Source organism: Carya illinoinensis, chromosome 15 (assembly GCF_018687715.1).
Source record: "Carya illinoinensis cultivar Pawnee chromosome 15, C.illinoinensisPawnee_v1, whole genome shotgun sequence".
NCBI lineage: Eukaryota > Viridiplantae > Streptophyta > Magnoliopsida > Fagales > Juglandaceae > Carya > Carya illinoinensis.
In genome coordinates this window covers 33,306,343-33,330,701 of record NC_056766.1, presented here as the reverse complement: position 1 = coordinate 33,330,701, position 24,359 = coordinate 33,306,343, and the positions used below count along the sequence as shown (strand labels likewise).

The 24,359-nt window shown below is 35.3% G+C and overlaps 2 protein-coding genes across 2 annotated transcripts; one reads left to right on the top strand and one right to left on the bottom strand.

Moving 5' to 3' along the window:
• Positions 1 to 948: 948 nt before the first annotated feature.
• Positions 949 to 2,429, top strand: LOC122297122. Its single transcript, XM_043107026.1, has one exon. It carries the CDS (start codon positions 1,039 to 1,041, stop codon positions 1,552 to 1,554), a length of 516 nt encoding a protein of 171 aa, XP_042962960.1. The 5' UTR covers positions 949 to 1,038; the 3' UTR covers positions 1,555 to 2,429.
• Positions 2,430 to 18,383: 15,954 nt separating this feature from the next.
• On the bottom strand, positions 18,384 to 20,603 carry LOC122296846 (protein FAR1-RELATED SEQUENCE 5-like). The gene is made up of 5 exons (XM_043106642.1): positions 20,178 to 20,603; positions 19,230 to 20,126; positions 19,023 to 19,136; positions 18,866 to 18,946; positions 18,384 to 18,458 (listed from the first exon to the last, which is right to left on the bottom strand). Exons 1-5 carry the CDS (start codon positions 20,601 to 20,603, stop codon positions 18,384 to 18,386), a joined length of 1,593 nt encoding a protein of 530 aa, XP_042962576.1.
• Between the last annotated feature and the right edge of the window lie 3,756 nt (positions 20,604 to 24,359).

Here is a 24,359-nt window from a genome sequence, read left to right as displayed (position 1 = left end):
TAAATTCCTCTATTGTATTGAGGGATTTGTGAAGCCATAAGATATTACAAAATTATCAATTATAGTGAATTTTACTGTCAAACAACTCGTAGATATAGGTATTATTCCGAACCATATAAATTCTTGTGTCTATCTTTATTTTTGTATCTATTTTTATTTATTTTTATTCGCTTATTTATTATTTATTATATGGATGAACGCGAATAATATTATATCGAAGCCTACATCACCAACGTGGGTCGGGAATGATTCTTTTCTCCCTTTCATTCTATTGTGCAAATTTTAAGTGTTAAAAAAAATATATAATAATTATATAACTTTAAAATTAAAATATGAATAATGTTAAACATAGTTATAAGGGGTGTAAATTTTACACATTCTATTTAAAAAATACTTGAATTCACAATTAAAAAATAAATTTTTTCATGTTAATTTTAGATTTGACCACTTTTTTCATAAGAATGATACTTAACTTGTACACCTTATGACTGTACAAATTGTTTTCCTTAAAATATCTACGTAAAACATTCAAGTTGCGTTTAGATTTTAAAAGCATAAAAGTTTGTCTAAATTTGTAGCAAATCCAAGTGAGAATTAATATATTATCCAAAAATAGGACTTGGAATTTAAATATCAAAATCTAAATCCTTCTCTCCAATTGAGAAAATTAAATTCTTATTTGTCATTAGAGATGATATCTAGTCTCAAGATGGCAGGAGACTTTCAAAGTATTTTCTGGAGGTGCATATAATTTTCTGTAAGGATGCAGCACACTATAAATGCCCTGTCTTCATCCATCACAACCTTCCTCAATTGATTTTTTTTTTTTTTTTTTTTTTTTTTTTTAACAGAGTAGACGAAGTCAACTTCTCAACTTGGGAGCCACCGGTTATCACCGGTCACCTAAGCCTAATCGTCAGCTATAGCGCATATATATACAGTATACACTCCATTTTCTTTTCATTCCTGATTCCCGAACCGAGGATTATATTAAGAAAACTTCGCCGCCCATATCCGACAGGCATTCCGATCAAAAACATGCTAAAAACACCAGAACATAGCTCCGGCTCGTCGAAGCCGAAACCGGCCAGCTTGTTCGTCTCCATGTCCATTTTCATGGCTCTATGCGCCGAGAGAGCTGGCCGAGTCTCCCGCAAGCTCAAAGCCAAGACGACGAGGAGGATGACGACCGGGACCGCTCACGCTCGGAAAACGGAGCATCATACGTCCCCGACGTTAACTTCCCGGCCGAAGCAGCTCCTGTCCACCATCAGCAACAAGGCTATCAGGTTCATGCACCCGAAAAAGGTCGGTGAGGAGGGAACTGACGCTGGCCGGACCGATCAACCGGAGGAGTGGGGTGACGGTGGGGTGTGGCAAAAGACGATCTTGATGGGCGACAAGTGTGAGCCGTTGAATTTCTCTGGCGTAATTTATTACGATAGTTACGGAAATCAGCTGAACGAAGTGCCTCCAAGGTCGCCGCGTGCCAGTCCTCTGCCCGGGTATCTCACCCGTGCGGGGAAATCAGACTATCAGACTTCAGAGCTTTGACTAGTGTTACCGCGGGGAGATTTCAACTTTCCGTGTTTCTTAGGTTTTTACACTTCCGCATATGTCGTGTTGCGATTTTAGTGGTTGGAGAATAATAGGATTGAGCGCCCTCGGTGGACGAAGTCATTCATTTTGAAAAAAGAAACTAGTTTTTTTTTTTTAAATGATGTGCAGTAGTTTTAAAAAGAGTAAAGTTTATTATTAAAAAATTAATTTTATTTTATGTGAATTGTATTTATTTATTTTTTTTTAAATAATTATACGAAATTTATATATTCATGATTGTAATTATAATTTTCTCTTTTTGAAGTGTTGGAGATGTTTATAAGTTGTATGTAGAAAAGATTTAAGTGCACCTATAGAGATAAATGGATGTTTTTCCTTTATGTGTTCTTGATTTATTTTTGGAAGTTTTGTTTGGGTCCAATTTCTTTGGAATTTTCCCTTTTTGATTTAGAAACAAAAGTGAAATCAAGAATAACAAAGTTTTTTTTTTTTTTTTTTTTGAAAAAAAGTAGATTTTTAGGAAAATCATGACAATTAATTGAGATTGGTGTCTTATAAGTGAATTTATTTAATGAAAATTAAGTAATATTTTTTTTTAGATTATTATTATTATTATTATTATTATTTGTTGACAAGGATGGAACTAAAGTATTTGTGTTTCCACTACACAGCTCTTGGATTTTTATTTTTATTTTGGTTTTTTGCTCTCTTCATCAAAGCTCTAATTCCCTAAAGATGTGAGTGAAAATATTGAATTCATTCATTTATTTATTTTATATTTTTTGCACGAGGCTTGAATTTTAGCAAGAGAGCTGTGAGATGCTAATGTTGAAAAGTATCTATCAGACTATCCCCATCTCATACCTAAAGAGGCTGGACTTTAATTTCATGCTAAATAGATGCTGATATTGAAAAATGAAAAGTATCTATCCCCTTATTAAAAGTTGCTACTTTTAGATGATTGTATCAAAGCCCCTTGCCTTGCAAAACAGCATTTATTAAAGTGTTGTTTGATTATACAGATAAGATAATATGTGATAAAACATATATAAATAATAATGAGATAGTTTGTAAATAGTAGTACAATGATTTGAGTTAAAACGTTTTATGAGATTTTGAAAAATGATAGAGAAAAAGTTTAATAAAAATATTAAGAAGTTTAAATATTGTTGGAATATAATTTTTTTAGTATTATTTTTATTTTGAAATTTTAAAAAGTTAGATTATTTTTTGTGTTTTGTTTGAAAGTTTGTTAAAGTTGTAATGATTAGATGAAAAAATTAAAAAATTAAAAATTACAAAACATTTATATTTAAATGATGTTTGTGTGTTGAGATTAGTCGAGATGGGTTGAAACGATCTGTAAAACCAAATGGGGGCCTTAACTGTAAAAGTTTAAAAAATAAAAAAAATAAAAAAATAAAATAATGATACCATGTTGATGTCATGGATTGAGATCAATGGTCTGAAACAGGAACTTGTTCATAATGAGAGCCAAGAAATTAACTTGTACTTAAATGGACCACATTCTCCTAATTTCACTTGTAATAAACAAAAACCATTTAGCAAGAAACATAGAGTATTTTTTTTAATCATTTTACTCATCATATTTAATTATTCTTGACCTCCAAAAATTGATTTGTTCAAATTAAAAAATATATATATATATATTATTGACCTCAAATTGAAATTAAAATAACCTTTATATGTTAAAAAATATATTATAATCATATTAAAATGTAAGAAATATATACATTTATGTTTTTGCTAAAATTAATTATCTAATCCCAATCTTCTATAGAATGATTTTTTTCTTAAAAATCTTCTAAGGGTTAGTATATAGTATATATCTAAACAAAGAGTTCATTTTTCCTTTTCTATTGGCACTAGATGTCTCAGGTAAAGTTTCGACTAATTTCAAAAATGCATAAGTCATAAAGAGTTTTTTACAAATGTAGATGATCGGATAATTCAAAGAAAAATCTTCTACACAACTATTTTTTTCTTTAAAATCTTCTAAGGGTTAGTATATAGTATATATCTAAACAAAGAGTTCATTCTTCCTTTTCTATTGGCATTGCATGTTTGAGATAAAGTCCCAACTAATTACAACATAAGTCGTAAAGAGGTTTTTACAAATGTAGATGATCGAATAATTTGAAGATAAATTCTTGTGTACTATGAAGCTTTGAACCTAGGATGTCCAATTTAGACAATGGCATAAAACTAGCCAAATACCCGTGAAATCTAAAATATCGCTAAGTTTTGTATAAATGACCTGCATTGGACTAACTAAAATTTTTTAGTTTAAACTTTGAACTACAGTAATTTTAAAAGAAATTTTAAAATTGGAGAGTCACTATTCATCAATCAAACCTATATTTTATTCACAAATAATCAACTAGGATTTAATATTATTTTTTTCTTAAACTTTCATTAGTAAACAAGACTATATTATGTCTAGATTTTCTAGGAAATATTTTTGTAAACAAGGCTATATTATGTTGGATAATTAGGTAGATATAAAAAATAGTTGGAAAACAATAATTTTAAGTAAAAAATAAATTATTAATTAATATATAGAGTGTATTTACAAAATATAAAAATAAAGTTTATTAAAAAATATTATTATTAAAATATATAATATTATATTATTATTTTGATTTTAAGATAAATAGTCCAATATCAATTAATATCTTCAAAGACTTTGGCTTGAGTAAAAAGATCAACTTTTCACCAAATTTTAAAGTTGAAACTAGACCATTGCCAATGTTCTTACCGGTGTCGCTATAGGACCACTAAGACTTTTAGATTTAACACGAGTCTTGCGGTCTAATTGGGCTCATTAAATAGATGCCTTACATATTAATATTAGTGCGTGATTTGGTAAGTAAACTCGCTTACAAGAAGAATTTTCCTATTATTAATATCTCTCATTACATATATATATATATATATATTATGTATTATACGATCTAATGCATTTTTAATGAATGATTGTGTCATTTGTGTCAGCAAAACTCAGAAGAAGTCAAGGTCAACTCAGAAACGTCATGAGAGGTGAGCAAAAGCTTGAATAATTGGGTGAATAGAATCTGTATTTAATCCTTTAAAATATGAAAAAAAATAAATAAATAAAGTTTCCCAAAATCTTAGTGCTAACCATGTTTATATTATCCAAGCCTACCATTGCTTAAACCACACGAAAATGGGAAATATGGTCTGTTGAATGATTCAATTTCTAACCTGTTGGATGTGTATTTTTTGAATTTTATTAAGGTAAGAGAGAAATGATCTTGATTTGGTTATGTTTGAATGAAAATTCAAGTGAAGAAAAGGACCCGATTTCAAAGAGAGAGAAACATCAAGTTACCACAATTTTCCAATATTCAATTCAAGGAGTTTCCATTGTATGATTCGAGAGAAGTTGGTCTTGGTCATACACAGTTGTCGTCTAGACTTTAATCCTCCATATGTTTTGATTTTTAATAATTAAAAATGACGTAGAAAAACACAATGTTCGAAGAATTAAATACAATAAAAGAGGACAAAAGGCATAAAAGGCACAGAAGACTATATATAAAAGCGGACCTCAATTTTTGAGTGGAATCATCTTCTTTAGGATCTTCATCTTCATTTTATCCCATATTTTTCCAAGAAAGCTTAAGAGGTGAAGAGAACTTGTGTGAGGACCATACCAGCATAAGGGGACAAATAGCTTTCCAAGGTGTTAAGGACGTGTTTCATATTACCAACGACACGGATGACCTACAATGAACAAAGGGGCAGACTGGTTGCCGTGGGAACACTCCGATGTTGAAATCAAAATAATCTAAGTATAAATATATGTAGAAGATGAAGTAAAATGAAGTTGAGTACTTGTTATCTCCTGTAAGCTATTTATAGAGGCAACAGAAGAAAAGATAACCATCATCCAGCCGTTTTTCTTATTAGTTATAGTAATCCATTCCTTATATAGAGGCAGTGTTATCTAGTTAACGCCCTGCGCCTGCCATCGTAGGCAATTGGGGTTATGGGTGTGATAGGCTTATATACATGTTGGGCCCATAGATATCAAAGATCCATTCCAATTACTATGCTAATTTTCTTCATGATACATGTGGGAAATTAATTTGTTCTACCCCACTATTCTCAGACATGTGATAATAATAATTTTTTAAGTTCACCCTGCTTGCTTCTTCAAATTTTAACTGGATATACTCCTTTGGGGGTCATGACACGTGTTCATAACCGTTTTCGCTTTCATTCTTTTTCATTTTCAAGAACGCTAACCGTTGGTATACTACTAACCCCTCAGCTTCCTGAGGTCCTTTCAAAATTTTGTCATTGTTCTTTTTGCTTACTGCCCTTATCATTATTCTTTTTGCTTACTGCCTTTTCTTACTTCCTTAGTTCCAACAGTTCATGTAGCATGTTTTCTGCATTAACATAGTCATCGGCTCTATCCATGAATTCCCTCAGAGTAGAGGGAGTTTTTCTGGCCAGCTCGGTCATGAATGGGCTTTGGGGCCATATGCTTCCTAACAAGGCGATGAGCATGATCTTTTCATCCTAGTTAACCTCTCTTTGTTAAATCTGGACAGATATACCTTCAAGCTTTTCCCCTCCTTCTGTTTAATGGTCAAAAGATAAGCTACCGGGCAACGGCGTCTGCTTGCCATAAACTAAGTCAAAAATTGCTTGGCTAACTCCTTGAAGCTATTGACGGTCTTTGGGCGCAAGGTTCCGAGCTAACCCCGCACAATTCCCTTCAAGGTTAGGAGGAAGGCTTGGCAGACCACCTCTCCTAGAAAATGATGAAGGGTCATATGTCCGTTAAAGTTTTCCAAGTGATCCACGAGATTCCTAGATCCATCATACACATCAATCTGAGGGACCTTGAATCTAGGTGGGAGTGGTATTGCCATCACCTCATCATTGTAAGGAAGATCCGTTCGGTTCAGCAACTGCTCTACAGACAAGGAGCCTCCTAACCTTTTCGTCATTTCTTCATACTTATCAACGAGACTTTTAAGTTCATAATGCAGCTTCTTCTTTTTCGGGTCCTCAGCATTGGCCCTTCCCGTACTTTGGGCATCTCTCTTACCTTCTGTTTGTTCATGGTTAACTGAAGGTGTGGTAGCATGCTGCTGTTTTAACGCCTCGTTTTCTTTTTGCAACTATTCTACTAGAGATGTTGCCTTCCTTAATTTGTCCTCTATGTTCGCCAATCTTGCTTCTATTTCTACTGTGCTCGTTTTTGGATCTATGTTTGCATGTGATCACGTAGTAGTTGGTATGTGAAAATCACGCTGGAGTCTACAAATATCCCACAAATGGCGCTACTGTTAAAGAAGTGTTTCACACCACCAACCACAAGGATGATCTACAACGAACAAAGGGGCGGCACCGGTTGCCCTAGGAACACTCCGATGACAAAGTCAGAATAATCTGATAGTAAGTGTATGTAGAAGATGAAGTAAAATCAAGTTGAGTATTTGTTACCTTCTGTAAGCTATTTATAGAGACAGTGAAGGAAAAGATAACCATCCTCCAGCAGATTTCCTTATTAGTTGTAGTAATCCCTTCCTTATATAGCAGCGGTATTATCTAGTTAACGCCCTACGCCTAGGCCATCGTAGGCAATTAGGCTTATGGGTGTGATAGACTTATATACATGTTAGGCCCATAGATACCAAAGATCCCTTCCACAAGGATAAGTAGAAGGTAAAGAAGAGAGCATTTCCTTGGAAAGATGGAAGACAAGACAGCGGTAGCTTGCAAAATGGAGCTAATCTAGCAAGGCGAGCATCACTATGTGGAAGGCTGGCCTGACACATCTTAGCACAGGGCATAACAAAGGTTTTTTAAGCTTGTGCAGAGCAAGCAAGTACCTAGGGAAGAATGAGAAGTTGAAAAGGTTAGTAGAGTACTCAACCATACAAAGGTGAGAAAGGCTAGTGCAGAAGGGTGAGTAACAACCATAAGGTGAGCGTGATCAAGGATAAGCTCTATACGAATGTACAAGCTTTCTGGGACAACATGAAAATCCTTAAATAAGGCAGCAATTTCATACGCAGAAACCTACACTCTACCTAAAAGGTCACATTTGGAGTGAGTCTGTAAAAAAAAGATTACGACTTTGTAGGTCATATCATCTAAACCCAAAGACATGGTCTAGTGCCACGTGGAAGACTCATACTTAGGGAGGGACTGCGAATTGGATGCAAGGCAAGCCGTAGGAACATGTGTGCTTTCTCCCGTTAGTCTATCTCTGTCATCTAATAGAGGAACGATTGAAACTAAAGGGCTCCTATATATTCAAGCACATCAATAGTCAGAAGGACATTAGAAGAATACCTAACTATCATGCCCTATAAAATGACTTGAGAAATGAGATGATATGAGAATTTTGTAAATAGTAATAAGATGGTTTGTAAATAGTAATAAGATGATTTGAGTTAAATATTTATTGGATTTTAGAAATGGAAGAAAAAGTTGAATAAAAAATATTATAAAGTTAACATTGTTAGAATATAATTTATTAGTTTTTGTTTTGGGATTTGAAAAAATTGAATTGTGTTTTTATTTAAAAATCTGGAAAAGTTGTAATGATTAGTTTGAAGAAATTGTAATGATTATTTTGCAAGTGTTTGTATTTTAATTATATTTGGGAATGAAATAAGATGAGATGAGATGAGATAAAAATTGTTTTCAAACATCCCCTTAAAACTCAAAATCTAACTTTTGAGATAGTAAGTGTTTGAACTTCTTTAGAGTTGGAATCTTCAAAGAAAGTAAGTGACTTCAAAGGAAGCAATGGAAGGAGTAGCATCAGCGCAGTCGTAGTGTTTTAAATATTGTGAGGTAGGTTAGCTTTTAAAATAGTATTGAGAATGTTGGATAAATGTTGTATGTTGTGACATTTAGCATTGCATATTTTGTAACTTTTCCCTTTCTTTTTATGAAAATCATATACATATTGCTCATTATGTTTATGGATTATCTTTATATTATAATTTTGAGATGATGGGTTTGAATGGTTCAAAATGATGATGTTGTAGATTTTCGGGTTCGTGAGTCTTACCGTGTGTTAGTTACCATGGGCAGGTTGAAGAGTTCCCGTGTCATTCTTACGATACATTGCTACAAGTTTTATAAGGAGTAAGTGACCTTAGGATGATTGAGATAGAATACTTTCATATTGGCCTCACTTGACAGATGGGTTGAGAGATTCACCAAGTTTATATTGTGCGGTGTCTTCAAGTTGATTGATTGAGTAGGGCAATTCTCCTGGGCAACAAGTATACTTCAATGTGTTGGAGGATTTAAAATAGGCAAATAAGCTTGCATGTTGGCTAGGTGGGAGTGATTTCCAGTATCGAATGATAAAGTGATTTCTCTACTTGGCATTTTATGTGATGAGACTTATATGATGAGTTTGACATGTTTGAGAAAAGGATGATTCCTCGCCTCGGTGATAATTATGTATACTTGAGATTTGCACATAGGGTGATTCTTCGTCATGTTTATATACTTCTGTTTTATTCAGATGGCGGTTCCTTGACATAGCTATGAATGCATGTGGTTTTGCTTAAAGAGTCCTCACCACACATGAATATATGTGTTCACATATCTTTTACATGAAGCTGTGCAATACATTTTTATGTGCATTGTCTCTCATCGATATTTTTTCATAGTTATTTAATCTACATATAGTTTTATTCATCGGAACCATAGACTTTGACACATAGGTAGCCCCGGAGAGGTTCTCGAGGAAGAATGACCAAACCTGCCTGAGCAATAGTAAATGAGGCTTGTCTTTGTTAGTAGTCGTTTAGTGTTCTTATAGAGGAACCATAGACGAAAGAGAATAGAAAGGGCATTCAAAAAAGAGTATTATGTCGGAGATGTACTATTTCGTTAGATGTTAAATCATGTTTGATTTGTCATACCTGGATGTAGGAAATAAACATATTGTATTATGCAATATCTTTGGGAAATGATAGTGAGACAGATATTTGTGAATGAATGAACCTACTTATAGTTTAGATCTCTAGTACAAATATTTAGTCTTGGACTAAACCTCTACTTATTCCGTTACACTATAGATGTTAATTTACTGAAATGAAAACTATCCTTGATTTGAAAACGTATTGTTGATTAGCAAACCTAAACAAAAAAAGGAGGATCATTCATGGCAAATGACAGTTAACTATTCTTGGTTTTAAGATAGGTGATTCCAAATCTGTGGTAGACTAAGTCCATGACTTAAATATCCTTTACAATGAATTGCCCAATGAGAAATAGGTATTACCAAGCACTTCTTGCTTGCATAATAGACAAATTGTTTCATTCATGGAAAAATTTTGACCTATTTTTCTAACATATGGACTGGTCCATATGAGCTTGGAACATTTTTTTATATTTTCTTTTTTTGGTAAATAAATTAATTCAAAAAATTAATAAAATTAAAATTGAGTGAGTGAGTTCTTTAATGTAGATTAGGTAAGTAACCCATTAAAAAATAATTAATTATAATTCTATTTATGATGTTAATAGTTACTAACTTAATACTTAATATTATGTCAATTGTATTATGATGTTTAATGGATAATAACCTATAGTAAAAATTTAACATTGTATATACGGTTAATGAATAATTGTAATTGACCATAGATATTTCATACTTACTTGCAACTTAGGTATCTTACAAAAAATTTACTTAATTACTTTAATTAGGTGTAGATATTAGAGTATGTATCTTTGCATATAATATTATGAATTTATTATTTATCATGATTCATATAATATATTAGTTAATTGATGACATATTAATAATTTTATATTATATATATATATTTAATTGTGATATGTTAGATGAAAATTACATAATTCACTTATATAACTACTATATAAAATTGATAAAAAAAAATATTTAAAAATATATATAATTATGATTAAGTTGGCCTACTCCAGTCTGGGGTGAAAAGACCCCACCCTGGGATTGGATCAATTCTCGAATTTTTCCATTTATTAAGACCCAAACCGACCAAACCTCATTTCGATCTAGTCCAATTGGGATTTTGGGATTAGATTGAAAATTTCACACCCTTATTCTATATTTAGAAGGAAATTACTGAAAGGATACAAATGCCATAATTGATGAATTTTATTTAATGAAAGAGAGACGAGTCTATATGGAGTTATATCATACTTATTATATAAGTTTTTACGTATGCCTTGGACTCCTGAAATTAAATTTCTAGTTTTGTTTCATTGTAGAGGTTCATAAGTCCCAATGTTTATCTAGCTTGTAGTGCTCTTCATTAGATGGTAGACATGGGGGCCAAGTACATGTCACTTTTAACCATAATATTTTTTTGACTTATTATGATGTGAATGGTATGAAAGTGATGATGAGTAACTCCACCTCTGCACAAGTACTTGGAGTATGTTAGACTTAAACTAACGTTTAAAAATATCATTCCGTTAGAAGAAGTGTTTTATATGCTAGAGGCCGAGACGAGAAACCTAATTAATAGATCTTTACATAGAGAGACAGGCTACAAATTGTTATTTCTATCTAAGAAAGTTATTGTAACTAAATATGGGTAATTTATGAGAAAAGATTAATGAGCGATGGTTTGTTTGCAATAAATATTCTAAATAATGCAATAAACCCCTAAGGGTTGGCTCAATTGGTAAAGATCTTGGTCTTGGTAGTATGCTCCATTCTGGTTCAAGGTTTGAACTTTGAATCCTCTTGAGTGCAAATAATTTCTAAGGGTCATCAGACTGTGACAAACTTCCCCTTGAATAACTAGAGGTATACTTGCAGGAAACTCTTTGTCGAGAACTTATGCACCCTCGAGATTAGTCAGGACTTTGCTCTCAGACACCCTATACCAATAAAAAAAAAAAATAATGTAGTTGATCAATTTGGTTCTAATAATAAATTTGCATTTTCTACATGTTCATCTTCAATATGGCATGCTATATTAGGATATGTTAGTTATCATAATGTTATAAGAATGATGAATCTAAACATATTCCTAAGTTCCTAATTGATTTGGATAAAAAATGTTAGCTACATGTTCAATCAAAGCATCCTAGAAAAGTGTTTAAACTTCTTGTAAGAAATTCGTTACTACTTGAATTAATTCATAGTGAAGGTTTCTTTTTAAATAGTGTATCTTCTATAAGTAGTAATAAACACTTCATTATTATTATAAATGATATGTCAAATTCTTATGTTTACCTTATGAAAACAAAAGATGAACTTTTTAATAAACTTCATATATATTAAACTTAACTTGAAAATCAATTGGAGAGAAAGATTAAGATTGCCATGTTTGATAGAATGTGTGCAAATGAGTTCTTTTTGTTGTTGAAATCTTTGAGGTTCTGTGAGGTGATTTTGGGGAAGCTAAAGTAAAACCTGCACCCTCGATGTCCTCTAATTTTTCATGGTGGTTGTTGGGGTTATCTTGCATAGGATCATCCTTTGCCACATTGAGAGCTCGCTTTTGAACCGGCATTACTTTTGAAGCAAAACCCAAATAATGTTGAAGGTTTGTATACTTTTATGGAATGGGTAGTTACTCTGGTTAGAGAAAAATAAAGGGGGAAAGACAAAGATGAAGGCGGCACAGTGTGGTTATGGCAGACTGGACCTTTAGAAACATAGAAAGAGAAGAGAGAGAGGTGGAGGGGTAGAGAGACTACAAGCTCATGTGATGACTACGCCCCAACTCCTAATTTGCTTTCACATGCTTTGAGAGTTTGGTGATGATTGTCCATCCCACAAGTGGTGCTGCTAGTGAAGCTTTCTTCTTTGTTACTCCACTCGGTGGTGACACACTCCTTGTCCTATACTTTGGTGGCAAAGAAGAAACCTACGAAGAAAAAAGAAGATGATAAGCGCTACTATTTCTTTAATGCTAGCCCACAACCAAAGCTTTAAAATAGTATGTGAGAGAACGTGTGATGTACATCACAACTTAATGCAAGCGACACAATTTTCTTTGATGGGAGTAGAAGGTGGGACCCATTGGCAAACTAGTATTAAAATCACGTGTTGTACAAGTGAAGAAAGAAGCAGCCCGAGAAAGACGCCACATTAGCTTCGTGTGCAAATTTGTGGGTGAAAGTGCCTGTATGTAGTGGTACTTAAACTATTTGCTTAGGGATGGGAGCTTTAACTACTAGGCTACCAAATGAGGGGTTGCACCCTTTCGTGGATTAGAAACCTTATAAATGTGTCATATGTGAAAATATGTTATGAATTTGGGGCGATAGGTGCCATGCAATCACACATTCAAGCAAGAGCCCTTGCCTTTCTTGGCTATTTAAATGAAAACTTGTGATTGTTCACAAGTGTCACTTCATTGTTTATAAATAAGGGACCTCATGCAAGGGTTGTACCTTTTGGTGAATTAGAAACATTTTAAATATGTTATTTGTGAATTCAAAAGTCAAAAGAGAGGAGCTTTAACAGCTGGACTATCAATTGAGGGGTTGTAGCCTTTGGTGATTAGAAACCTTGTATATAGGGTTGCAACCTGATCAAACCGTTCAGTATCTGGGCCCAACCCGCATGCTTGCAAGAAACACTTCAGTCCGACCCGACTTGATATCGGGTCAACCCGTTTTATATATGCAATGAATATGCATGCATGTGAGAGACCATCTACAGGTTGATTTGAATCATGACAAGACGATCGATTCATGCAATATTGATCTGTAGTGCCCAAAATGGCTCCAATCTACTAGGTCTCTCTCGGCAAAGGGAAATCCCGATCTACCCACTCTTAATAAAGCATGGGTAGTTTTCCAAGCATTTATTCTCATCGGCAATGAACTCGTCGAACAAAGCGTGGCTCTTACATCTCCATCTCTAGCATGTTCTGTTGTTTCTGTTGAGAATTCAAAAAACCTAATGTGGGGACGGATTAGAATTCAGTAGGAGCAAGAAGAGGATCGTCGATTTGCTGGCCTTGAAGTATAGGGTCAAGAATGGTATTGGGTGGATTATTGAGCTCAGAAAGCATGCTCTAGACGCATCCATAAAGATCGGAGGGATTGTAATGGATGGTGTTGCAAAATAGATTTGGGGCCGCATCCATGACCATCCCGAGCTACTTTAGCTTATCGGTGACGGCTACGTCTTCCGTCTTGGAGGACTTGACCTTGTACCCCAAAATCACAAGTAGTTTATTCTTCCTCTACAATCGCGTATCAATCTCCAATAGTAGATCTAGGTTTTTCGAATCTTTCTTTATTTGCAAAAGAAGAAGAAGAGGAAGACCTTGGTTTTGAGTGACATATAGCGGGTTGGACGAGTCAAACCCTAGCATCATTCCAAACCTCTCTCTTTTTTTCCTCTTTTCTTTCTTCTTCTTCTTCTTCTTCTTCTTCTTCTTCTTCTTCTTTTTTTTGTGGGGTCGGGTCAGGTTGAATGGTTTCTTGCATAGGCCTACTTGTATATGTGTTACCTATGAAAATGTATTATGAATTGAAAAATTGTAACTTTTCTGTTTATAAATAGAAAAACGATGGAGGCAGTCGGCTGGTGCAAGCTCAAGGCAAACGGCGCTGAGGTGGAAAAAATAAAAACAGCACCGTTTTAATTTTTTTATGTTTGCCCCAATTTTCCTAGCTCGCCCTCCTTCTCTCTATGTTTCGAAGCAATTCTGAAGACTTCTCTGCGTCTCTCTCCCTCAGGTCCCTACCCAACAGTCGTTTGCAGAGCTTAAAGCCATGCTTCTTTCTGAGTTTCTCGACATTATTTCTCAAATTACAGTCAGCCATTTGGTGAACCACCTTATTAAACCATACTTTGGGTATGTATATTTAACTCTATAAAGTTTTATATTTACTGAGGAAACCGATGCCGAAACCTAAGGGAGAAGAAAATTGAGAAACGAAGAAACCCTAATGCAGAAACCTAAAGTCTCGCTGGTTGGAGTTGTTCGGCACTTTGTTTTTTTTTTTCTCTCTCTCTGTCTATCTATCTAAATAAGCTAGTTATTTGTTGTCACTGTGTGACTGGTGTCTGTGAATGGTTCGGTTGGTGAAGGATCTTCAAGCTGAGTCTCTAGGAGATGGCATGGTCGCACATGGCACGCATAGCAAACGGAAAGTAGAACTACAAATAAATAAATAAATAATTTGTTGTGCTGATCTTGTTTTAAATTCAAAGATGTTCTTGATAAAGTGGGTTTAGTATCAGGACATATATATGTATGATTGTTTATTTAGATTCAGAACTTCAGATTTAATGATAAAAAAAGAGGCACGAAACTTGCACAATTTCATCTTTCTCGCTTCATTTTTATTTTTATATAACAACTGACGTGGTATAATACCACTTCATCCAACTACCTGCCATTTGCAACCAGCGACTGACCCTAGCATAATTGTTATAAGGAAAACTCTATATGCAACCGGGGTATATCCCCGGTGCGGCCTCGGGTCCTACGTGGCGTCATAATGTAAACGACGCCGTTTACATTATGACTTTGGCTCGAGTTCTGCTTCCCCCCTCCCCCCCCCCCCAGACTTGTTTTACTCTTCTCTCTCGTCCCCCCTCTCATCTCTCTCTTCCCTCTCAATCCCCTACGAACCCTAACCCTAACCCTCTCGGCTCCCTCTCAGATCCCTCTCATCTCTCCTTTCTTATCAGGAAAATCATCCCTCTCATCCGACGCTAGCCTTGAGGAACCCTAACCCAGAGAACCCTTCAAACCCTAACCCTAACCCTCTCGGCTCCCTCTCAGATCCCTCTCATCTCTCCTTTCTCATCAAGAAAATCATCCCTCTCATCCGACGCTAGCCTTGAGGAACCCTAACCCAGAGAACCCATTTGAAGGCGACACCAAGCCTAACTCAAAGCCGTGAAGCCACTCGGCCTCCCTCTCCCCGTCGGGTTCCCAGAAAACCCACTCAGTCTTCTCCCCGTGCCCTCCCCCAAACCTCCATCCAATCGTCTTCACCCCCTTGAGGCCGCGACGAGACACGAACCCGAAAAGCTGGAATCTTCTTCGGAGAACCCAGGTTTTATTTTATTTTTTGGTTGATTTTAGTTTTATGAATGAAACTAAAAATTTTGATTTTGATTATGATTTTGAAAGTGTTAATTAGTTGAGTAGTTGATTTTGGATCATCGACCATTCAGTTTATTCCCATATTTTGAAATTTGGAATTTTTCTTTATGAATGCAAGTTGTGATTATGATTATGATTTGCCATTATAACACCAAATTAGAGGGGATTGATCAGTCATTATTGGACATATCGTCTGCGCTTCTCTGAGTTAGGATTAAGACGTGTATTTATTTTATTTCTTTTAAGGATTAAGATGTGTGACTTTATTTGTTTAAGTGTATATAGTTGAGAAGCTTAGCCTGTTCTTTCTGAAGTAATCTAATGTTGATGGGGGAAAGGCAAATGAGAGTAGCCATCTAACAGGACTTCACAGATCAGAAACAAAAATAATAATAATAAATAGCATGAAATTCTAGATTCACGTTTCGTGATCAAGAGTTGGATTATGGAGACTCAATTTGAAAAATACTCCTTATAAATTATTGATTTTCTTCCAAAATCACTTGAGAGAACTTCCTCTATTTTAATGTGTAAATTTATCGAATATTCTTTGTACATGCATAAAACAACATTGGAACATTTTAATAGTCTAGTTTGTAAAATTAATTGTCTTTTGAATACAGGATTCACTGTTTGGATGAAAGGCCCTTAGTTGATTTTGGTGATTTTAGTTGAATTGTTGAGAAACTTTGTTAGGTATTTTAGCTTCCATAAAGCATGTCAAAGAGCTGTTATTTTGCTTGTATTTGTGCTTTTATTTGGGCTTCTGATCTGTCTCTCTCTAAAGAATCGATATGCACTTTTAACCATATACATTTCATTCTCAATATAAGGGTCCATATCCACTTATCTAGCTAGTCATTTTCTTGGACACATATATATATATATATATATATATATGTTCAAAATGTCAGTTGCTATAATATATACTATACAAATTGTCAGCTGCGTGTTGTCATCTTTTAATTGGTGCATAGGCCACATGATGGCCTAATTGGTAGCTAGCTAATTCCTCGAATCTTGGAGGCCGGCCAGCACCTCTAAAAAATTTACTCTATTGCTTGATAAAATGTGTTGATTAAGAGCTCAAGGTTCCACAATATTGTACCAACTATAGACATTTGTCAAAAGTTGCTATCTTCATTAATAACAGCATCATTATTCAACTGTTATTCAATTTTTTTATGGGGGTTCATCTTAGAATGTCAAAATCATCTTCATCAATATCTTTATCATCTTATCCCAAACGTACTTTGGGAAAAGAATTGTGCTTCTGCGAGCTGGAAGCCACCTTGAAATGGTCAACTACTACAAAAAATCCTAGACGGCCCTTCTTAGGGTGTTCAAAGTATAATACGCAGGTAATAGCCTTTGGTTGTTGCCTAAAACATTTTTCTTATCTAATGATTAATATACTGTACAGTTCAAAGATGTCTAATATATGCATTAAATGAATTGAGCAGGGCTTACCATACTGTAAGTTTTTCAAGTGGTTGGATGGTAATGAAGTGACTGAGTTACAATATAGAGAAAGGATTGATGAACTGTTAAAGAAAGAGAGAGATGTGGAGAAGCTACTTGAGCTGCTCGAAAAGCGGGAGATTGAGCTCTGTAAGATAGTGGAGCGTCTCGAGAGGGTGCAGATGGTGCTATCCAATAAAAGCGACGAGGTTATGCAAAAGGAGTTGGTGCTTAACGCACAAGAAGCTAAAAGAAGGCGTTTATGCACGCTACTTTCTCTTTATTGTTGTGCAGTATTTTTACATGCATTTTACTTAGTTTTTTATAAGTAATTTGGGATTGTTGTTAGTAGTCATGTGTTTAGGTATCTTGGGAATTATTTTGGTGTTTATGCCAAGTGGATTTGTGGTAGTTATTGATCAATGTGTTAAATATGTGACTGGTTGCACTTTATTTACTGTTTTATATGTATGGATGTGAAAGATAGGTTGAAGGAACTTTTTTAATCATTAATATGGTTAATCTGCTATTATAATTTTGGTTACAAAATGGAATTTTTTGGTAATATATATGGATGTGAAAGACATTTCCTCAATAAAATGCATGTTATCCAGGAACCAATATATATGGAATTTTGTATATATATGGATGTCTCTAGAATGCTATATGAATTGCCTTTTAGCAGACATATAATCATTTGAATTTTTACGGCAGTTGAATGTCAAATGGCCCATTTTGACATAGTGTGCAGATTAGACTAATAATGACAGCCTCAATTGGGAACCAATTTGACAAAATACCATCCATGCATGCTCGAAAATGTGGGATACTGTCACCAGTCACTAAGTAACAACACATCAAATACACGACCAGCATATAAAACTGGATTGAGCCGAGTGGAACCAATGTCAGTTTAACAAATACATACAACCTGCATGCACTTAGTAATTCTACTAGCTCGGAACCCAGGGGATTGTCCACAATAAAATGCATGTTTTCCCACTCCGTTCCAGGTTCATTCCTGCTGGTTGTCCAATAAATATACACACAAAGTGCACAAACACATGTAGTTGATATGTCACGGAAATCAAGCTATAAATTCCTACCAAGCCTCAAATACAATCAATAATAATTCGAATCTTATCCAAGTGCACAATCCATCCAAATCTCCTTTGACAAATACCGACTAAGTAAAAAAATTCAAATACATAAAATCCATCCAAGTGCTTCAAATACACAAAAAATGCGGAGCATCTAATCAGGAACTTCAACAAAGTGCACTCCATCAGTAAATGCCGCTACCAACAAAGTGCACTCCATCCAAGTGCACTTAATAGACAAAAATTACCTAAATCCATCCAAATCCATCAACTACACAAAAAAAACCCAGCATCTTAGCCAAGTGCACAACAAAGTGCACTCCATCAGTAAATCAAACTCTCAAAAAATATTCACTTCACATTATCCAAGTGCACAAGAAAGTCCCTAAATCTCTCATTACACACATATTTCATCCTAGGAATACATTCAATAAATGACCCGATATATTGTGACAAAATCAACCATCAAAAGCACGTCCGTCACATCATTGCAAAGGTTGTGATCCGTCCAAGCCAAAGTGCACCAATTGTGAATTTTCCAACCCAATTTCCATATGTAAATAATAACCCAAAATACTGGTTGATACCACATAAAAATTTGTATTAAACTCGAAGAAAAAGTGTGATACTACTTACGCTTTCTTGACTCTGAATAGCTATTTCTCGAGACTGGGCTCTAGTAATGTCGATAGCTACGCTTTCTCTTTCAGGAATAGCCTACTGGATTCAACAAGGTAAGTTATACAGCCATACATTGTAACAAAGTTTAATAAAATTAATCTTATTACTATACCTGCATGTGTCCAACATTAGAGACAGTTATCTCAGAAGGGCCAAATAAATTTCTGTATACTTCCGTCACAGGTGTATCTCCTTTATCCACGACCTGGGTATCTCCTCCATCCCGCTAAAAATTAATTAACAAACAAATTTACATTAAATATCTGTCACCTCATTAATATCATATAAATAAAATGCGGCCTTAAATAATATCCGTCACCTCTTTACGCTTCCCCTTTGCTGGTGCTTTCTTCGTCTTTGCTTTAGCTTTCCGCATGTCTATCTCCATCCTGGATGCTCTCCTTAAAGATGGAGGTCTGCCTTTGCCTCGTACAACACGTGGACTACGTACTTCCCCAGAAGCACCGACTATAGTGTCATTCGCCGTACAATCAACATTGGAACCAATTTGAGTCATCGATGGGCCTTCTTGATTAGCACGATACAACTCAATCATTGCATTTAACTTATTTCTCGCATCCTCAGTATCCTCTCTCGTACCCAATGCATAAGTAATCATCTGATAACAGATATTTAAGAGACTGGTATATCTATTCGAATCTGCGTGTTGTTCCCCTGCATCATAGCTACTGTGGATTAATGTGTATCGCCTTCTAATATCCTTCCTCCATCGATCTAAAATATAAATTTCAGGCAAAAATTTAATATCATTATACCTGAATACGGCCAAAATGTGACGACACAATATCCCCCTCATCTCAAATAAGCCACATGAGCACTTTGCGACTGCGTCTTCCTCACTAAAGTCCACAGAATGATTAACCAACTTAGTGAACTCTTCCAAACAAACTTCATCCTCAACCATATATGTCTTTATTGCACCAACAGAATTATGTAACTTTGGATTCAAGTCAATGATACCGTTGACTTGATGTTGAACTTCTTTGAACTTAGCTATCGTGTACAACTCTTGGAACCTCTTCTCAATCGGAGATCTAGATATACAGGGGATTGTCACATTAAATGATTGGAAGTCAGCGAGATTTTCATTCTCAATCTTTTTCTTCAATGCATTATCAAATTGGTCTACAAACTCCTTTAAGTTTGTCCTAGAATGTACATAACCGTCAAAGAATGCATTCATGCTCTCGCTTCGCTGCGTTGTACTCATTCCAGCCCAAAAACAGTTTTTCAAAAATGCTGGTACCCAATGCTCACGCTCAACGTATAGGCTCTGCAACCACGCATTATCTCCCAAGTTGTAAGTGGTAAGCAACTGATCCCAACATTTCTCAAACTCATCAACACATTGGGAGTCATATACACATTTCATCAATGCACTCTTCATCCCAGTTTTGTACGTACCATAAGAGCCAAGCTTCTCAGGAATTTTCTTCAGTATATGCCAAAGACAAAATCTATGCCGGCTATTTGGGAAGACAATTGCGATTGCATTTTTCATCGCTCTATCTTGATCAGTGATAATAGCCTTCGGAGCGTTACCATCCATGCATTGCAACCATGTCTTGAATAACCACACAAATGTCTCTGTATCTTCACTCGAAATCAAGCCTGCTCCTAACAGAATTGACTGCCCATGGTGATTTACACTAACAAATGGTGCAAACGGCATACCGTATCGATTCGTTAGGTACGTGGTGTCGAATGTGACCACATCCCCAAATTACTGGAATGCTGCTCTACTACGAGGGTCTGCCCAGAAGACGTTCTTTAACCTCCCATCATCGTCTATATCCATCATATAAAAAAACCCAGGATTTTTGTATTGCATCCGTAAAAAATACTGTTGGAGTGCTCCAGCACCACCCGCGCCAAGTCGCAGATGTCTTGCCTTATCAATATAATTACAACAATCCTTTTCCAAGAATGGGAGATTCTCAAATCCACCCGCACCAACAACGAGAGATCCGTAACTCTTACTAGCTCGGATGCCAGCCAAGTCATTTGTATTTAGGACCCTTTTTACGGCATCACTAACTTCTCTATTACATCGAAAGAAGCGAGATTTCTTTGGACTTAGGCCATGGTTATGGATATTATGTACTGTCGTCAACCGAAGCACTCCATCTTGCCTTAAGGCATTAATCTTTGCCTTACATTCCGTCTTTCCTGTCGGACGTGGGTTGGCGACATTCAGTGTCCTATTCCGGGCCTTCCCACCACGGGCACAAGAAAGAGTGACGTATCTAACAGAGTCATCTTCTTCCCTCTCAGTCCGTTTTATCATCACCCCAAACCCGCATTTTTTACCATATTCCTTATAATAACTTAATAGCTCTTCAAGAGAATTAAACTCCATTCCCGACTTTGGCTCATCAATCGTATCATCATCAACCATTTGGACATTCTGGGATTTCTCGCCACTGCCATTATTCGAGTCATCAACTATAGGAGATCCACATGGCGCTTCAGATTCCCCACCATCAGTAGTATTATCCAGCCTTGAACCAACTATTTTGCTCGTGGCAGAGCTTGTATTGCTGAGGTGACTCGGCGGTTCCATGTTATGTTGAAATGAGTAACCAGCATTCTGCAATAAATTATAAAAGGTCATCAATTAAACTACTGCAATTAAGCCACTTGATTCTTTTAATAGTTGCAACAAAGCCAACTTCTGGCTACTAAATTAGGATAAGTTATCACTACCTGTATGTTGATTGGATATTGATTAGCAGCCGGATATGGTAGAAAAGTTGGTGACCACGTAGGCACTGGTCCAAAGTAACCAGACATATAATTTGAAATGTTCTGACTAGTTGACGGTATGGCCTAACATGTTATTAGATAAAGTTCAAAATGTATTTTGCAAAACAAAATATCAACAGTACAAATGTTAAATATTTTTCCAATTATATAACATACATACCTTAGATGGGGGATTTGAGTTATTGGATGTCTGCGTAGTTGGTTGTTCTTTCTCGTTTTCCATGCTAGGAAAATATTCCAGAACTGTCAACAATTAAGTAAAACAAATAAATCTACAATCGTAAATACTTGATAAATTCCATTTAATCATATGACCACATGGTATTAATTGCAACCTCAAGTCTCTTACCACATGAATATATTAACATTTATATTCATCAACTGGTGCCAGATTGTATCTTCATTAACTGGTGCCACATTTATATATTAACAACAGATTGTGCATGCTAATAAACATAGAAACCATTTATAATCAACTATTGTTAATGGAATAATGAAATAAACAATCAACTAATTGTTCAAAAAAAAAAAAAACAATTCATCTATTCTCTAAATCCATTTTAATTTATAAATAGATTTTCCCATCTATTCCTATTTTAATATGCGTTGTAATGTCATAAATTTATTACTATCAAAAGAACAATTTGGTTTTGAATTCACTCAAGAAATATTGCTATCTGTATTGTGTTGTTAGAACTGAAGGATGTTAAATAACATGATATTGAGAAGCAATAAATGTTATCTTGTGCAGATACTTTGGCCTCCATGTGTACTGATACCACATTCCTAAAGCCCGTTGTTTTTGTCTTTGTTTCTTGGCTTCGTTTGGTTGGTAATGGCTATCTTTGCTTCCTCTTTATAACTTCCGATTCTCGTATCCATTGCAAATATTTTTATTCTATACATTTTTATTCTGTACTTATAAAAAAAAAAAAAAAAAAAAAACCACATTTCATGCTTTGTTTTGTCAAATAAATGAATACTAAGCAATAGAAAAAAAATTTCTGTAAAAAAAAAATTATATATATATTAACAGAGAACGACAACGGCAGAGCAAAAACCAATATCAAACCGTTCTAATCTTTACCCACAAATGCAGATCAAAGAAAATGTAGATGAAATAATAAGCTGCCTACCCAGTTGAAGCTCGTCGGTTCCGGTCTTTGGTTCCGATTTGGGCTGTTGCGCAGCTTTCATCGCTCGGCTTCTTCTGTATCGTCGCTCGGCTTCTTCTCTTTCCCACACTCAGAGCAGCTCAAATCAGCTGCAAAAATGTGAAATGCAGCTCGTCGACGAGGTGGGAGGACTGGAGCGCTATAGTTCAAATCACGTGAAATGCTTTTCCCCCCCCCCCCCAGAATCCCGCATTACCTTTTTTTTTTTTTTTTAATTACCGGCTGACATGGCAACTGCCGAGATGCCGCGGCGGGGATACTCCCCAGGGGTATATAGCAGAACTGTTGTTATAAATAAGGGATCCCATGCACTAAAATCGAGATACAAAAGGGCCCCATGCATCGAAAATGAGGTTAGGGAACCGACATTGAATTCTTTAAGGAAAACATATATATATATATATATATAGTTATTTTTTATATATTGAACAGGATACACTTGAAATATATAGTTTTCTAAAGCTGTCTTCAGATGGTTTTTGATGTAGATGGTTTGCAATTTGATGTATTACGTGTTGTCTTTGTAAAGAGCAATGCTACCTATAGTCACTTTTGCGTACTCCCTGCGCACTCCATTGATATGATTGGCTGGATTAATTTTTTTTTAATATCCAACTAATCATATCACTGGAGTGCACAAAAAGGACTGCACATAAAATTTTGAGGTAAAAAAATGAGAATGAAACTTTGTTGTCCTGTTTTTATTTGAGTTTAGATTATATCTTGTTATCTGTTTGGACTCTAAGAAAAAGCAAGAAAGTGAACAAAAAGTACACCACCTAACGAAAACTCCAGCTCCATTCCAGTACCGATCATGCAAAATTAACCCAACTTGGATTCTCAGACTCAGAATCGAAGTTGGAAAATCACTTTAACTGTAATTAGAGTCGAAACCCTGAAATTATGTGTGATTGAGGTTCAGCATTTCTCGAAAGGCAACCGAATTAAGGTTTTTAAATTAATGCGTTTACATAAAATCCGCATCAAATCCTCTTCCATGCATTGCATCACAAGGTATCCAGATTTCTAAGGCTTTGCTCATCGGAAAGGTATCCAGCTCATTTTCAAGAGCACCGAGACAAGGCGCAACATTTCTATACGCGTCCTCGTACAAAGGCATGCAGATTTCTGTCCTTTCTGAGGACAGAAAAGCTCTTAGTACGACACTGAATATCTAAGGTCGAAAAGCTCTAAGTCCCATATGAGGATTTCAACTTCATCCGAGGTCGACAAGTTCCTGCCATTAACAGGGCATGAAGATTTCTGTCCCTTTTCGAGGACAAGCTCTTCTTAAACTTCTTGAAAATTTCTGAGGACAATTTATAAGCTTTTCGTGGGTGTCCACATTGATAAGTTCCTGCAATTAACTTCATTGCTGTTCATGAACCAAACCCAGGAAGAGAATACTTTATCCCTTGGTCCATATTTTTCAAAGACTTTTAACTATGTTTATTAATAATAAATAGTTCTCGTAATACTAATGATCA

Excerpts from the sequence above, each read along its gene's own strand:
- LOC122297122 (XM_043107026.1), top strand. The coding sequence starts at position 1,039 with ATGCTAAAAACACCAGAACATAGCTCCGGCTCGTCGAAGCCGAAACCG.
- LOC122296846 (XM_043106642.1), bottom strand. The coding sequence starts at position 20,603 with ATGCCGTTTGCACCATTTGTTAGTGTAAATCACCATGGGCAGTCAATT. Across the intron at positions 20,127-20,177 it reads ACGTTGAGCGTGAGCATTGG|CGAAGCGAGAGCATGAATGC; the intron begins GTACCAGCATTT and ends AGTACAACGCAG. Across the intron at positions 19,137-19,229 it reads CAAAGGGGAAGCGTAAAGAG|CGGGATGGAGGAGATACCCA; the intron begins GTGACGGATATT and ends ATTAATTTTTAG.